This window comes from Lolium rigidum, chromosome 7, assembly GCF_022539505.1.
Source record: "Lolium rigidum isolate FL_2022 chromosome 7, APGP_CSIRO_Lrig_0.1, whole genome shotgun sequence".
Lineage (NCBI taxonomy): Eukaryota > Viridiplantae > Streptophyta > Magnoliopsida > Poales > Poaceae > Lolium > Lolium rigidum.
In genome coordinates, this window is record NC_061514.1 from 13,374,586 (window position 1) to 13,391,955 (window position 17,370).

At 44.8% G+C, this 17,370-nt stretch overlaps 1 protein-coding gene across 1 annotated transcript; it reads right to left on the reverse strand.

Annotated features, from left to right (window-relative positions):
• Positions 1–12,002: 12,002 nt before the first annotated feature.
• On the reverse strand, positions 12,003–13,126 carry LOC124673596 (heavy metal-associated isoprenylated plant protein 39-like). The gene is made up of 3 exons (XM_047209645.1): positions 12,933–13,126; positions 12,752–12,827; positions 12,003–12,565 (listed from the first exon to the last, which is right to left on the reverse strand). Exons 1-3 carry the CDS (start codon positions 12,936–12,938, stop codon positions 12,210–12,212), a joined length of 438 nt encoding a protein of 145 aa, XP_047065601.1. The 5' UTR covers positions 12,939–13,126; the 3' UTR covers positions 12,003–12,209.
• Positions 13,127–17,370: the final 4,244 nt, after the last annotated feature.

Here is a 17,370-nt window from a genome sequence, read left to right on the forward strand (position 1 = left end):
TGGTGGTTTCTTCCGGACTTTTCTAGAACCTTCTAGAACCTTCCATAGAACCTTCCGCGACATTTTAATTCACATAAAATGACACCCTATATATGAATCTTATTCTCCGGACCATTCCGGAACTCCTCGTGATGTCCGGGATCTCATCCGGGACTCCGAACAAATATTCGAACTCCATTCCATATTCAAGTACTACCATTTCAACATCCAACTTTAAGTGTGTCACCCTACGGTTCGTGAACTATGCGGACATGGTTGAGTACTCACTCCGACCAATAACCAATAGCGGGATCTGGAGATCCATAATGGCTCCCACATATTCAACGATGACTTTAGTGATCGAATGAACCATTCACATATAATACCAATTCCCTTTGTCACGCGATATTTTACTTGTCCGAGGTTTGATCTTCGGTATCACTCCATACCTTGTTCAACCTCGTCTCCTGACAAGTACTCTTTACTCGTACCGTGGTATGTGGTCTCTTATGAACTTATTCATATGCTTGCAAGACATTAGACGACATTCCACCGAGAGGTCCCGGAGTATATCTATCCGTCATCGGGATGGACAAATCCCACCGTTGATCCATATGCCTCAACTCATACTTTCCGGATACTTAATCCCACCTTTATAACCACCCATTTACGCGAGTGGCGTTTGATGTAATCAAAGTACCTTTCCGGTATAAGTGATTTACATGATCTCATGGTCATAAGGACTAGGTAACTATGTATCGAAAGCTTATAGCAAATAACTTAATGACGAGATCTTATGCTACGCTTAATTGGGTGTGTCCATTACATCATTCATATAATGATATAACCTTGTTATTAATAACATCCAATGTTCATGATTATGAAACTAATCATCCATTAATCAACAAGCTAGTTTAAGAGGCATACTAGGGACTTCTTGTTGTCTACATATCACACATGTACTAATGTTTCGGTTAATACAATTATAGCATGATATATAAACATTTATCATAAACATAAAGATATAAATAATAACCACTTTATTATTGCCTCTAGGGCATATCTCCTTCACGCCCATGGGCTGTTGCTGCGCCTGGGGCTGCTGCTGCTGCTGGCGGCCGCCGCGACGACCCCCGCGGCAACGGTTGTTGTTGTTGGCGGGTGGGGCCGATGGCGGTGGGGGAGGCACCGGCTGGTAGACCGGCGGGTGGGGTGATGGCGTGTATTTCACACGTTCGTTGGGCAACCCCAAGAGGAAGGTATGATGCGCACAGCAGCAAGTTTTCCCTCAGAAAGAAACCAAGGTTTATCGAACCAGGAGGAGCCAAGAAGCACGTTGAAGGTTGATGGCGGCGGGATGTAGTGCGGCGCAACACCGTAGATTCCGGCGCCAACGTGGAACCCGCACAACACAACCAAAGTACTTTGCCCCAACGAAACAAGTGAGGTTGTCAATCTCACCGGCTTGCCGTAACAAAGGATTAACCGTATTGTGTGGAAGATGATTGTTTGCAGAGAAAACAGTAAAACAAGTATTGCAACGAGATTTGTATTTCAAGATTAAAGAATGGACCGGGGTCCACAGCTCACTAGAGGTGTCTCTCCCATAAGATAAAAGCATGTTGGGTGAACAAATTACAGTCGGGCAATTGACAAATAGAGAGAGCATAACAATGCACATACATGACATGATAAGTATAGTGAGATTTAATTGGGCATTACGACAAAGTACATAGACCGCCATCCAACCGCATCTATGCCTAAAAAGTCCACCTTCAGAGTTATCATCCGAACCCCCTCCAGTATTAAGTTGCAAAGCAACAGACAATTGCATTAAGTATGGTGCGTAATGTAATCAATAACTACATCCTCGAACATAGCATCAATGTTTTATCCCTAGTGGCAACAACACAACACAACCTTAGAACTTTCCGTCACTCGTCCTGGTGTCAATGCGGGCATGAACCCACTATCGAGCATAAGTACTCCCTCTTGGAGTTAAAAGAAAAAACTTGGCCGGAGCCTCTACTAGTAACGGAGAGCATGCAAGATCATAAACAACACATGTATAATAACTTGATAATTAACATGACATAGTATTCTCTATCCATCGGATCCCGACAAACACAACATATAGAATTACAGATAGATGATCTTGATCATGTTAGGCAGCTCACAAGATCCGAAAATGATAGCACAATGGGGAGAAGACAACCATCTAGCTACTGCTATGGACCCATAGTCCAGGGGTAGACTACTCACTCATCACTCCGGAGGCGACCATGGCGGTGTAGAGTCCTCCGGGAGATGATTCCCCTCTCCGGCAGGGTGCCGGAGGCGATCTCTCGGATCCCCCGAGATGGGATCGGCGGCGACGGCGTCTCAGCAAGGTTTTCCGTATCGTGGCTCTCGCACTGGGGGTTTCGTCACGGAGGCTATTTGTAGGCGGAAGGGTAGGTCAAGAGGCGGCACGGGGGCCCCACACCACAGGGCCGCGCGGCCAAGGGGGGGGCCGCGCCGCCCTATAGCGTGGCCCCTCCGTGGCCCCTCTTCGTCTCTCCTTCGGACTTCTGGAAGCTTCGTGAGAAAATAGGCCCCTGGGCTTTAATTTCGTCCAATTCCGAGAATATTTCGTTACTAGGATTTCTGAAACCAAAAACAGCAGAAAACAAGAACCGGCACTTCGGCATCTTGTTAATAGGTTAGTTCCGGAAAATGCACAAATATGACATAAAGTGTGCATAAAACATGTAGGTATCATCAATAATATGGCATAGAACATAAGAAATTATCGATACGTCGGAGACGTATCAAGCATCCCCAAGCTTAGTTCTCGCTCGTCCCGAGCGAGTGTAAAACGATAACAAAGATAATTTCCGAAGTGATATGCCATCATAACCTTGATCATACTATTTGTAAACATATGTAGTGGATGCAGCGATCATAACAATGGTGATGACATGAGTAAACAGGTGAATCATATAGCAAAGACTTTTCATGAATAGTACTTCAAGACAAGTATTAATAAGTCTTGCATAAGAGTTAACTCATAAAGCAATAAATCAAAGTAAAGGTATTGAAACAACACAAAGGAAGATTAAGTTTCAGCGGTTGCTTTCAACTTGTAACATGTATATCTCATGGATAATAGTCAACATAGAGTGATATAACAAGTACAATATGCAAGTATGTAAGAATCAATGCACGGTTCACACAAGTGTTTGCTTCTTGAGGTGGAGAGAGATAGGTGAACCGACTCAACATAAAAGTAAAGAGAATGGCCCTTCAAAGAGGAAAGCATCGATTGCTATATTTGTGCTAGAGCTTTTATTTTGAAAACATGAAACAATTTTGTCAACGGTAGTAATAAAGCATATGAGTTATGTACATTATATCTTACAAGTTGCAAGTCTCATGCATAGTATACTAATAGTGCCCGCACCTTGTCCTAATTAACTTGGACTACCGGATCTTTGCAATGCACATGTTTTGACCAAGTGTCACAATGGGGTACCTCCATGCCGCCTGTACAAAGGTCTAAGGAGAAAGCTCGCATTTTGGATTTCTCGCATTTGATTATTCTCAACTTAGACATCCATACCGGGACAACATGGACAACAGATAATGGACTCCTCTTTTATGCATAAGCATGTGGCAACAATTATTATTCTCATATGAGATTGAGGATATATGTCCAAGACTGAAACTTCCACCATGAATCATGGCTTTAGTTAGCGGCCCAAAGTTCTTCTCTAACAACATGCATGCTCCAACCATGAAGGTGGTAGATCTCTCTTGCTTCGGACAAGACGGACATGCATAGCAACTCACATGATATCCAACAAGAAATAGTTGATGGCGTCCCCGTAAACATGGTTACCGCTCAACAAGCAACTTAATAAGAGATAAAGTGCATAAGTACATATTCAATACTACAATAGTTTTTAAGCTATTTGTCCCATGAGCTATATATTGCAAAGGTGAATGATGGAATTTTAAAGGTAGCACTCAAGCAATTTACTTTGGAATGGCGGATAAATACCATGTAGTAGGTAGGTATGGTGGACACAAATGGCATAGTGGTTGGCTCAAGTATTTTGGATGCATGAGAAGTATTCCCTCTCGATACAAGGTTTAGGCTAGCAAGGTTATTTGAAACAAACACAAGGATGAACGGTACAGCAAAACTCACATAAAAGACATATGGTAAACATTATAAGACTCCATACCGTCTTCCTTGTTGTTCAAAACTCAATACTAGATGTTATCTAGACTCTAGAGAAACCAAATATGCAAACCAAATTAGCAAGCTCTAAGTATTTCTTCATTAATGGGTGCAAAGTATATGATGCAAGAGCTTAAACATGAGCACAACAATTGCCAAGTATCAAATTATCCAAGACATTTTAGAGTTACTACATGTAGCATTTTCCAATTCCAACCATATAACAATTTAACGAAGGAGAAACTTCGCCATGAATACTATGAGTAGAACCTAAGGACATATTTGTCCATATGCAACAGCGGAGCGTGTCTCTCTCCCATAAAGTGAATGCTAGGATCCATTTTATTCAAACAAAACAAAAAAAAACAAACCGACGCTCCAAGCAAAGTACATAAGATGTGGCCGAATAAAAATATAGTTTCAGGGGAGGAACCTGATAATGTTGTTGATGAAGAAGGGGATGCCTTGGGCATCCCCAAGCTTAGACGCTTGAGTCTTCTTAATATATGTAGGGGTGAACCACCGGGGCATCCCCAAGCTTAGAGCTTTCACTCTCCTTGATCATATTGCATCATACTCCTCTCTTGATCCTTGAAAACTTCCTCCACACCAAACTCGAAACAACTCATTAGAGGGTTAGTGCATAATAAAAATTCACATGTTCAGAGGTGACACAATCATTCTTAACACTTCTGGACATTGCATAAAGCTACTGGACATTAATGGATCAAAGAAATTCATCCAACATAGCAAAAGAGGCAATGCGAAATAAAAGACAGAATCTGTCAAAACAGAACAGTCCGTAAAGATGGATTTTATTAGGCCACCAGACTTGCTCAAACGAAAATGCTCAAATTGAATGAAAGTTGCGTACATATCTGAGGATCACTCACGTAAATTGGCATAATTTTCTGAGTTACCCACAGAGAATTAGACCCAGATTCGTGACAGCAAAGAAATCTGTTTCTGCGCAGTAATCCAAATCTAGTACTTACTTTTCTATCAAAGACTTTACTTGGCACAACAAAACATAAAGCTAAGATAAGGAGAGGTTGCTACAGTAGTAAAAAACTTCCAAGACACAAAATAAAAACAAAGTGCTGTAGGTAAAAACATGGGTTGTCTCCCATAAGCGCTTTTCTTTAACGCCTTTCAGCTAGGCGCAGAAAGTGTATCTCAAGTATTATCAAGAGACGAAGCATCAACATCATAATTTTTTCTAATGATAGAATCATAAGGTACCTTCATTCTCTTTCTAGGGAAGTGTTCCATACCTTTCTTGAGAGGAAATTGATATTTAATATTACCTTCCTTCATATCAATAGTAGCACCAACGGTTCGAAGAAAAGGTCTTCCCAATATAATGGGGCAAGATGCATTGCATTCAATATCCAAGACAACAAAATCAACGGGGACAAGGTTATTATTAACCATAATATGAACATTATCAACTTTCCCCAAAGGTTTCTTTTTAGCATTATCAGCGAGATTAACATCCAAATAACAATTCTTCAATGGTGGCAAGTCAAGCATATCATAGACTTTTTTAGGCATAACAGAAATACTTGCACCAAGATCACATAAAGCATTACAATCAAAATCTTTGACTCTCATTTTAATGATGGGCTCCCAACCATCCTCTAGCTTTCTAGGAATAGAAGTTTCAAGTTTAAGTTTCTCTTCTCTAGCTTTTATGAGAGCATTTGTAATATGTTTTGTGAAAGCCAAATTTATAGCGCTAGCATTGGGACTCTTAGCAAGTTTTTGCAAGAACTTTATAACTTCAGAGATGTGGCAATCATCAAAATCTAAATCATTACAATCTAAAGCAATGGGATTATCATCCCCAAGGTTGGAAAAAATTTCAGCAGTTTTATCACAAGCAGTTTTAGCAGTTTCAGGTAATTTTGCGCGCTTTGCACTAGGAGTAGAAGCATTGCCAACACCAATCATTTTATCATGGATAGTAGGAGGTGCAGCAACATATGAATCATTAGCATTGCTAGTGGTGGTAATCGTCCAAACTTTAACTACATTTTCCTTTTTAGCTAGTTTTTCATTTTCTTCTCTATCCCACCTAGCACGCAGTTCAGCCATTAATCTTATATTCTCATTAATTCTAACTTGGATGGCATTTGCTGTAGTAACAATTTTATTATGATAATTCTCATTAGGCAAAACTTTTGATTTCAAAAGATCAACATCAGAGGCAAGACTATCAACTCTAGAAACAAGAATATCAATTTTATTGAGCTTTTCCTCAACGATTTGTTAAAGGCGAGTTTGTGTACTAATAAATTCTTTAAGCATGGCCTCAAGTCCAGGGGGTGTATTCCTATTATTGTTGTAAGAATTCCCATAAGAATTAGCATAACCGTTACCATTATTATAAGGATATGGCCTATAGTTATTACTAGAATTGTTCCGATAAGCATTGTTGTTGAAATTATTATTTTTAATGAAGTTTACATCAACATGTTCTTCTTGTGCAACCAATGAAGCTAATGGAACATTATTAGGATCAACATTAGTCCTATCATTCGCAAGCATAGACATAATAGCATCAACCTTATCATTCAAGGAAGAGGATTCTTCAACGAATTTACCTTCTTACCTTGTGGAGCTCTTTCCGTGTGCCATTCAGAGTAATTAACCATCATATTATCAAGAAGCTTTGTTGCTTCACCAAGAGTGATGGACATAAAGGTACCTCCAGCAGCTGAATCCAATAAATTCCGCGAAGAAAAACTTAGTCCCGCATAGAAGGTTTGGATGATCATCCAAGTAGTCAGTCCATGGGTTGGGCAATTTTTAACCAGAGATTTCATTCTTTCCCAAGCTTGAGCAACATGTTCAGTATCTAATTCTTTAAAATTCATTATGCTACTCCTCAAAGATATAATTTTAGCAGGGGGATAATATCTACCAATAAAAGCATCCTTGCATTTAGTCCATGAATCAATACTATTCTTAGGCAGAGATAGCAACCAATCTTTAGCTCTTCCTCTTAATGAGAAAGGGAACAATTTTAATTTTATAATGTCACCATCTACATCTTTATACTTTTGCATTTCACATAGTTCAACAAAATTATTGAGATGGGCAGCAGCATCATCAGAACTAACACCGAGAAAATTTCTCTCGCATGACAAGATTAAGTAAAGCGGGTTTAATTTCAAAGAATTCTCGCTGTAGTAGCAGGTGGAGCAATAGGTGTGCATAAGAAATCATTATTATTTGTGCTAGTGAAGTCACACAACTTAGTATTTTCAGGGGTAGCCATTTTAGCAATAGTAAATAAAGCAAACTAGATAAAGTAAATGCAAGTAAAATAATTTTTTTGTGTTTTTGATATAGCAAACAAGACAGGTAAATAAAGTAAAGCTAGCAACTAATTTTTTTGTGTTTTGATATAATGCAGCAAACAAAGTAGTAAATAAAATAAAGCAAGACAAAAACAAAGTAAAGAGATTGAGAAGTGGAGACTCCCCTTGCGGCGTGTCTTGATCTCCCCGGCAACGGCGCCTGAAAAAGAGCTTGATGGCGTGTATTTCACACGTTCGTTGGGCAACCCCAAGAGGAAGGTATGATGCGCACAGCAGCAAGTTTTCCCTCGTGAAAGAAACCAAGGTTTATCGAACCAGGAGGAGCCAAGAAGCACGTTGAAGGTTGATGGCGGCGGGATGTAGTGCGGCGCAACACCGGAGATTCCGGCGCCAACGTGGAACCTGCACAACACAACCAAAGTACTTTGCCCCAACGAAACGGTGAGGTTGTCAATCTCACCGGCTTGCTGTAACAAAGGATTAACCGTATTGTGTGGAAGATGATTGTTTGCAGAGAAAACAATAAAACAAGTATTGCAACAGATTTGTATTTCAGTATTAAAGAATGGACCGGGGTCCACAGTTCACTAGAGGTGTCTCTCCCATAAGATAAAAGCATGTTGGGTGAACAAATTACAGTCGGGCAATTGACAAATAGAGAGAGCATAACAATGCACATACATGACATGATAAGTATAGTGAGATTTAATTGGGCATTACGACAAAGTACATAGACCGCCATCCAACCGCATCTATGCCTAAAAAGTCCACCTTCAGAGTTATCATCCGAACCCCTCCGAGTATTAAGTTGCAAAGCAACAGAAATTGCATTAAGTATGGTGCGTAATGTAATCAATAACTACATCCTCGAACATAGCATCAATGTTTTATCCCTAGTGGCAACAAGCACAACACAACCTTAGAACTTTCTCATCATCGTCCCGGGTGTCAATGCGAGGCATGAACCCACTATCGAGCATAAGTACTCCCTCTTGGAGTTAAAAGCAAAATCTTGGCCGAGCCTCTACTAGTAACGGAGAGCATGCAAGATCATAAACAACACATGTATAATAACTTGATAATTAACATGACATAGTATTCTCTATCCATCGGATCCCGACAAACACAACATATAGAATTACAGATAGATGATCTTGATCATGTTAGGCAGCTCACAAGATCCGACAATGAAAGCACAATGGGGAGAAGACAACCATCTAGCTACTGCTATGGACCCATAGTCCGGAGGTAGACTACTCACTCATCACTCCGGAGGCGACCATGGCGGTGTAGAGTCCTCCGGGAGATGATTCCCCTCTCCGGCAGGGTGCCGGAGGCGATCTCCTGGATCCCCCGAGATGGGATCGGCGGCGACGGCGTCTCGGTAAGGTTTTCCGGATCGTGGCTCTCGGTGCCGGGGGTTTCGTCACGGAGGCTATTTGTAGGCGGAAGGGTAGGTCAAGAGGCGGCACGAGGGCCCCACACCACGGGCCGCGCGGCCAAGGGGGGGGGCCGCGCCGCCCTATAGTGTGGCCCCTCCGTGGCCCCTCTTCGACTCTCCTTCGGACTTCTGGAAGCTTCGTGAGAAAATAGGCCCCTGGGCTTTAATTTCGTCCAATTCCGAGAATATTTCGTTACTAGGATTTCTGAAACCAAAAACAGCAGAAAACAGCAACTGGCACTTCGGCATCTTGTTAATAGGTTAGTTCCAGAAAATGCACAAATATGACATAAAGTGTGCATAAAACATGTAGGTATCATCAATAATATGGCATAGAACATAAGAAATTATCGATACGTCGGAGACGTATCATGGGGGAAGCCGGGCGGAGGAGGGCGAGCGACGGGGGGCGCAGGTCCGGCGCGGGTGCCGGTGGCGAGGGCGGTGTGCGTCGTGTGGGACCGCACCATCCGCAGCCGACGCTCCTCAAGCTTGAGGTACGCCACGACCTTGGGGAAGGTGGGGTCCGGGAGCAGGGTGAGGTTGGAGGCGGCGTTCCCGTAGTCCTCGTGCAGGCCGGCGGTGAAGGTGGTGATGAGCAGCTCGTCGCCGATGGGCTCGCCGAGATCGCGAAGCTCGTCCGCAATCTTCTTGAGGCGCATGCAGTAGTCGTCGATGGAGGAGTCGAGCTGGTGGCACCCGTAGAACTCGCCATGAAGGAGGACCTTGCGCTGGAGCTTGTTGTCGGTGAAGAGACCGTTGAGCTTGACCCAGACGGCGCGGGCGTCGTCCTCGTCGGCCACCACCGTGTGGAAGAGGTCGGTGGAGATGGTGAGGTAGAACCAACGGATGATGGTGGCGTCGATGATCATCCACTCCTCGTCGTTGACCATGAGACGGGAGTCCACGGAGCCGTCGACGTGGCTGTGAAGAAGAAACTCGCGAAAAACGAGAGAGAAGTACCGCTTCCAAGGAGAGTAGGACGCGGAGGTCTGACTGAGGGTTACCGGGACGCGATCGATATTGAGGTCGCGGATGAGAGCCATGTCCGGGCCAGCAAAGGGGTTGCTGCCGGAGGAGAGAGAGGAGGCCGGGGACTCCATGGCGGCGTCGAGGGAGAGTGGCGCGCGGTGGGGCGGCGGCTCGAGGGTAGGCGGCGGCGGCGGCTCAGAGGAGAGGGCGGCGGCGGCGGCGGCGGCTCGATGAGGCAGCGGCGGCGGCGGCGCAGGGGGAGCGCGGCGGTGGCGGCGGCTAGGTTAGGAGTCGTGGGAGGAATCTGATACCATGTAGAAGGCTAGTGTTTTGGGTGCAAGCGGAATACATTGATCGGTGCACCTTGGCACGTATATATAATACATGATGCGGGCCTCTATCTCAACTATACAAGGAAACTAGGAGGTGGGTCGGTTACATAACGCACACATATACAATATATTCAACAGCGGGAATTCTTGAGGGCCAGGCGTTGCAGCAAAAATCAAGGCCCTGGTCCTCTCCTCGCAGCGCTGCAGGCGGGGCGAGGTGTGCGGGAGCGAGAGGCATGATGTGCACATCTCAGCAGCCTCCCAGAACTCGTGTCAGCAACGGAGGAGGGCAGAGCGGATGGGGGATGGGAGAAACTCGTTCGCTCCTGTCCTGTACTGGAGGTCTGGAGGTCTGAAGCTCATGTGAACGGTGAACCTGTTGGCTGCCGGCTTGCCGACATGCTCGGCCACCACCACCACTTAGCCATATTACAACTCCAGAACTCTGTCAAAATAGCAATTTGATAAAAATTAAAGAAGCATTTTTTCCCTCTCTCTGGTAAGCATTCAGACTACTGGCGTTCAAGGATTAATTGAAAGATAATTACAGAAAACTTTAGGAGGATTTGTGTTGTTCCATTGTGAGATGCTGTGTACAACGATCATCCAATAAATTCAGAAACATGACATAGCTTTCAATATCTGCTGGAAGTGCTTGAATTGATGAAAGTTCTCCACGCTTTCATAAACTGTGATAGGGATAATGATGATTTATGGTCAGACTAACTTCTTCATGGCAAAGGTAGAAAAGGACTGTAACAATGTTTCATGGCTTTAGCTGCTGGCCTGTGTGTGGAATAATAAATGCAATAAATCCAGATTCAAGCTGGCCAGATGAACTTAATATTTACTACTCCATTTGTTAACTGAACTTGCAAGGTAGCTGATTGTACCGTAGTAGCACATAGTAAGGTTAAGGTCAGGTGCTACCAGTGCAAACCATGGCAACTAGAGCCTCTAGATACATGTGTTAGTAGCGCACAATATTGCTGATTGTTTAGAGTGTGCAAGTATGTAGTGATAGGGATCGTCATCCACGGATCTGCGAAGATATTCAATCACTTTGATGGGTAAATACTTCGTCACGAACAACAGTATGATAGTTTCAAAGCTTGCAATGCCTTATAACTATATATATGTGGTGGTTTAGATCTGTCGACATGCTGGATTCCTATTTTACATGTGTGTTGGCTCATGATGTTTTCAAGCTCAAAAATGATGGCTCCGAAGCACTATTTCTTTCTACAACTGGGAAGGATTAAATGTATCTAAACTTGGTTCTAGAGTATATGGCTGAGACTGTCCATCGTGGTGTCAAGCATTACAACAAAATGAATCAGAGCATACCACTTATCTATGTGAAATTGTATACTAGGTAATATTTTAGGTTACTTTTCTGATAATACAATATACTTAAGTGCCTGGTACTTCAGTACCATGTTCAGTTGGACACAAAAGCAGCTCCCTTCAAACAGCCTTAGGTAGCTTCAAATCAATTTAATTTGATCTTTAATGAATCAATACGATTTTTTTTTGTAGCAGATATGGACGGTGCTGGCTTACATCCATGGCAGCTTTTAAGTATTCGCATCAGAACATGCCCTCCGAGGTACATGAGCAAATCTGATGGGTTAATTTTTAGTGATGACCTTCAATGTACCAATGTTTTAATCGTTCCATCCGTAGCGAAGCACGAGCATATTTACTAGTCTACTATAAAAAGAGCCAAACAGCAGCTACCGGACGAGCACCTCTGCAATCCTTACTTAATTACACGACCACATACTATAGCGCACGCCGTTGATCGCCGCAGCAGGTAGGCTGACGAGTACAGCAACCACCAACCACCGTCAGCGGCACCACCGAGCAGGCCCCGATTGACAGGCCAGCTGCAAAAATGTACACAGGGAATCTCCTGGGCGGGCTCGCGCCGATCAGCAGATGACGCAGGAGTTGGGGTCGTCCTCGACGCTGTGGACGGCGTAGCGCGGCTGCGGCGGCGGCGGGTACCAGTGGTGCGGGTACACCGGCACGACCTGCTGCTTCTTGTCCGCACCGGCGCCGTCCTTCTTGTCGCCGCCGCCGTCTTTCTTGTCCCCTCCACCGGCAGCGTCCTTCTTGTCGCCGCCCTTCTTGTCGTCTTTCTTCTCCTCCTTGGCCGGGCCAACGGAGATGATCTGCGCCGTGGGGAAGAGCTTTCGGCGCAGCTTGGCCATGAGGTCGATGGGGTCGACGGTGCCGATGACCGTCATCTTTTGGTCCTTCATGTCCACGGCGATCTGGTCGATACCTGAAGCACCAAGTTACGATTTCGTCAGAAGTCAAATTCCGTGTTTCTCTTTGAGTATTCGAATTCAGATATGGATCCGCGGGTTAACATCCTTGCCACTAATTCCTCCACCTCCATGATTATGGCGAAGCAGAGCAATAACAGAGAACAGAAGAGGGATAATAAGAAGCAGGGGAGTTAGCACACCTTGGAGACCGGAGACGACCTTGAGCGCCTTCTGCTTCTGCTTGTCGTCGTGGAGGTCCAGCTTCAGCACAACCTTCTGCAATCGGCCATGAACAAAACCAAAATCAGCCAAAAAAAAAAACAACCAAAAGCCGTTAAAATCAGACAAGAATTCGCAATTCAGTCGGCTGCAAGCACTCACCTTCATCACGCCGACCGGGAACGGTCCTTCAACGGCGGCGAATTGCTCCGGGCGGGGCGGCGGAGGGTGCAAGCTCAGCAGCGACGGGACAGAATGAAAGAGTTTGAACGGAATGGAAATGCGGGTGGCGTGTGCTGTGTCTCTGGCTATGAGTTGGACGCGCAGCTCAGCGAGCAAAGGAAGAGTAGTGCTTGTGTGGTGTGGGTGGCAAGGGAGTGACCCGGCCACTGGATTTATAGGCAGCCAGAGCCAGGACCAGGCCGCAAATCGGCGACTCGCGGCTTGGCCGGGGTTTACGTCGGGGCCAAGGAAGCCGCCGCGAAACTTCGATCGCGCGGATCGTGCAGGGTAGCATGACAACAAATGCCAGTGGATAAATAACGGCATCTTTTTATAAAGGATGCTTTCATTACTTTTATAAGCAATTACATCCAGCCTCTGCATAACCAGGATGCACACAGCCGTTTATGTTGTCTCAGGTTCGAAAGTGATAAAAGCAAAAAACTAGGCGAGATACACATCAAGATGAAACATATAACGCCTAAGAAATAGGTGGGGCATCTATCCGTAGACTATGCTGCCACCCATGTTGGGAAAAAGTATCCCTCGCCGTAGCCTCCAACCGTGTACGGACCTCCGTAAACAGGTCTCGGTTCTCCGATCGCTGAAGAGGTAACCACGAACGGAGAATACCCGTACATCTGTAGATGACCTGCAACAAAGAGCAATTTTTATCATTAAAAATCTTGTCATTTCTACATAGCCAAAGCGCCCGGATAATCGCTAGCGCCCCCACCCTAAGAAGCAACTTAAACCTTGAATCAACCCCATGGAGCCAATTACCAAAAACATTGGCAACACCGGTCGGAGTGTACAGGGTAGACGCTACTTGGATGACTGACCATATAGATCTCGTGAATCGGCATTGGAAGAACAAATGCTTGATTGTTTCGTCCGTTGACGAGAAAACACATCGAGTACTTCCATGCCAATTACGCTTAACAAGATTATCTTTGGTGAGGATTACTCCTCGACGAAAATACCATCCAAAATTTTTAATTTTTAATGGTATCTTCATCTTCCAAATCTTTTTATTATTATCAACTGGTAGATCAGAAAGAAGGATCGCGTTGTAGAAAGATTTCACAGAGAAAGCACCGTTGGCATGAAGGTTCCATCTAAATTCGTCCGGTTCGTCCGATAATTGAATATCCCCGAGCCGTTGAATTAAGGTATTCCATGCCGCAAGTCTTTGTCCAAGTAAAACCCGTCTGAACGTCACATTCGGGGGTGAGGTAGCCATTACAGTAGCAATGGTATCACCTTGACGACGAACAATCCTATAAAGAGGTGGATACTGTTCACTTAGGGGTGAGTTGTCAAGCCAAGCACCTTCCCAGAAACGTATTTGTGCTCCATTTCTGATTGAGAAAGTGCCATGGCGAAAAAATTCATTTTTAGTCGCCATTAGCCCGGCCCAGAAGTGAGAATCCCCTGGTTTCCAAACCATTTGGGATAATGTCTTCGAACCGATATACTTTCGCCGAAGGATAGTCTGCCAAATCCCATCCTCAGTGAGGAGCTTAAACAGCCATTTTCCCAATAGGGCCGAATTCTTGACTTCCAAATCATGAACTCCAAGCCCACCTTGGTCTTTGGGACTACAAACTATACTCCACTTAACCAGTCGATATTTCTTTTTCTCACTGTCCCCTTGCCAAAAGAATCCGGATCGATAATAATCGAGTTTATGCAGAATTCCTTTTGGTAAGATGAAAAATGATAACATATACGAGTACCATGTTTGTGAGTACCGAATTAATGAGTATCAATCTTCCACCTAGGGACAGCAACTTGCCTTTCCAGCTACTAAGGCGTTTTTGTAGTCTTTCTTCCACTAATTTCCATTCCGCGATTGTAAGTCTCCGATAATGAATCGGAATACCCAAATAACGAATTGGAAATTGGCCTTGCCCACAACCAAACAACTCTGCGTACAGAGTCGCATCATTTTGGGCATCACCGAAGCAGAACAATTCACTCTTATGGAAATTGATTTTCAATCCTGACAATTGCTCAAAGGCCGCCAAGATTAATTTCAAGTTTTGAGCTTTTTCAAGATCATGATCCATAAATAGAATTGTATCATCGGCGTATTGAAGTATAGATAAGCCACCATCAACTAGATGTGGAATCACACCTTCAATCTGGCCATCAGCCTTAGCCCGCTCTATAAGTATAGCCAGAATATCCGCTACAATGTTAAACAACATCGGTGATAACGGATCCCCTTGGCGTAACCCCTTTCGTGTTTGGAAATAGTGACCGGTGTCATCATTGACCCGGATTGCGACACTACCACCATACACAAAATCATTTATCGGAGCGCGCCACTCCGGAGAAAAACCTTTCATCCCGAGTGTTTGCTGTAGAAACGACCACTTAACTTTATCATACGCCTTTTCAAAATCTAGTTTTAAAATAACCCCATTTAATTTCTTAGAATGCATCTCATGTACCGTCTCATGCAAGACCGCCACTCCATCAAGGATGTTTCTTCCTTGCATAAAGGCCGTCTGTGATGGCTGGACAACATGATCCGCGACCGTATTAAGTCTAATGGTGGCCACTTTCGTGAAAATCTTGAAACTTACATTTAATAGGCAGATAGGTCTATATTGTTGAATCCTTTCTGCCTCATTAACTTTCGGTAACAAGATTACTTCACCAAAATTTAGACGAAATAATTCTAGCTGTCCGAGTGTAGGTCACCGAACAAATCTAGAAGGTCCGATTTGATCGTATCCCGTAAAGTTTGATAAAACTCAGCTGAGAAACCATCGAGACCCGGTGCTTTATTGCATTCCATTTGGAAAACTGCCTTCTGAACCTCTTCCTCAGTATAAGGTGCGGTTAGAAGACCATTTTCCTCAACGGAAACTTGGGGTATATCGGCCGTTAAATCCTCATTAAGAGAGAAAGTACTTTCCTCCGGAGGACCAAACAAGCCTTTATAATAATTAGTAATGTACGATTTAAGCTGCTCATGGCCTTCAATCACCCCTTCATCTTGAGTAATAACGGCATCTTTAGCGGTCAGATTTAAACAGATAAATATCTATTTATGTTCGGACGGTAAAAAGATGGGAAAAAACCTAAAACCAGCGGCTTGATACATCCGCGGTTTAAATTTTGGCTCGAAATGCGTCGATCGAGTCCGCTTCCTAGACATACATAGCTCACCCGTTAGTGGCACACGAACCACTTTCACTCCCGCCACCTAAAAATCGTATTTTTTTTGCCAGCGTCACGCCCTAGCCTACGATGGACGTCGTTGCCGCCGTGGACGTCGAACAAGCCGGACCAGTTAGCACCCGCAGCGTCCAACGATCATCCTAAAGCCAACCCCAAAAGCGGGTCGCTGCCGTAAGGCCGTGTGGTGAAGGCCAAGGTGCGAAAGAAGGATCAGACGACTGAGAAGAGGGCCATACAGACAAAGAAATGCAAGGATCGACGCGTCGTCGTGCGGGCGAAGACAACCCAACAAGCTGTCGCCGCCACTACGAGGGTGGCCGCTAAGATGACCTTGGAGATACATGCCAAAGCCAATGCCTAGCTTGGGCTATCACCTTCTATCGTTGAATCCATTCTTATGATTAAGCGGGAGGCAGTCATCGGCCATGCCCAGGCCTCGTCGATGAGCTCTGTAAGTTCTTAGGGCTCGGCTACCTCTACAACTACACTCATTACTTTTCCCGCCGGCCACGCCTTGTCCCTCAATGCAGGTCCATGCGTCGTTCTCTCGTCTTGCCGGCTCGCGGTCAACGGATGTCCCGTGCTACGGGGACGCCCTCGGGGCATCAGGTTTGGACCTGAACCGCACGCCGGGAGGGGATCCGGGAGCAAGCCCCATCAGAAAGACTCGAGCATCCCACCGGAGAACATGCCCGCGCCCAACAACCTGTTCGAGGAAATGCCACGGACCCTCGTGACGCCGATCGACTTAGCATGCTCTCCGGACCTCGTTTCCGTTAACATGTACTATAGTCCTCTGATGCCCGGTGATCCGTATGCCTACTAAGCCGAGTATGACAAGGCCAACATTGACGCGATGATCCATTGCAACAGCTTTCTCCCGGTAGACGGCCTTGGGACCAATACCCAGACCTGAGGGTACAATATCGATAGGCGGCCTGGACTAGCAACGTTTGGCCCATTCCTCAATGTGCATCACCCGTGATCGGGGAAAAGAGGCAAAAGGTTAGCACCGACCAAATGGGTCTCTACGCAAAAATAAAGACCAAATGGGTCTTGCCGCTTGGTCTTTCACTGACCCAAACGGACAATGGGGAGGACAGCGTCGCAAATTTATTTACGGCTCGATCTAAACAAATTAAAACAAACATATTTAAATAGGTTAGCCGCTAGAGATGCTCTT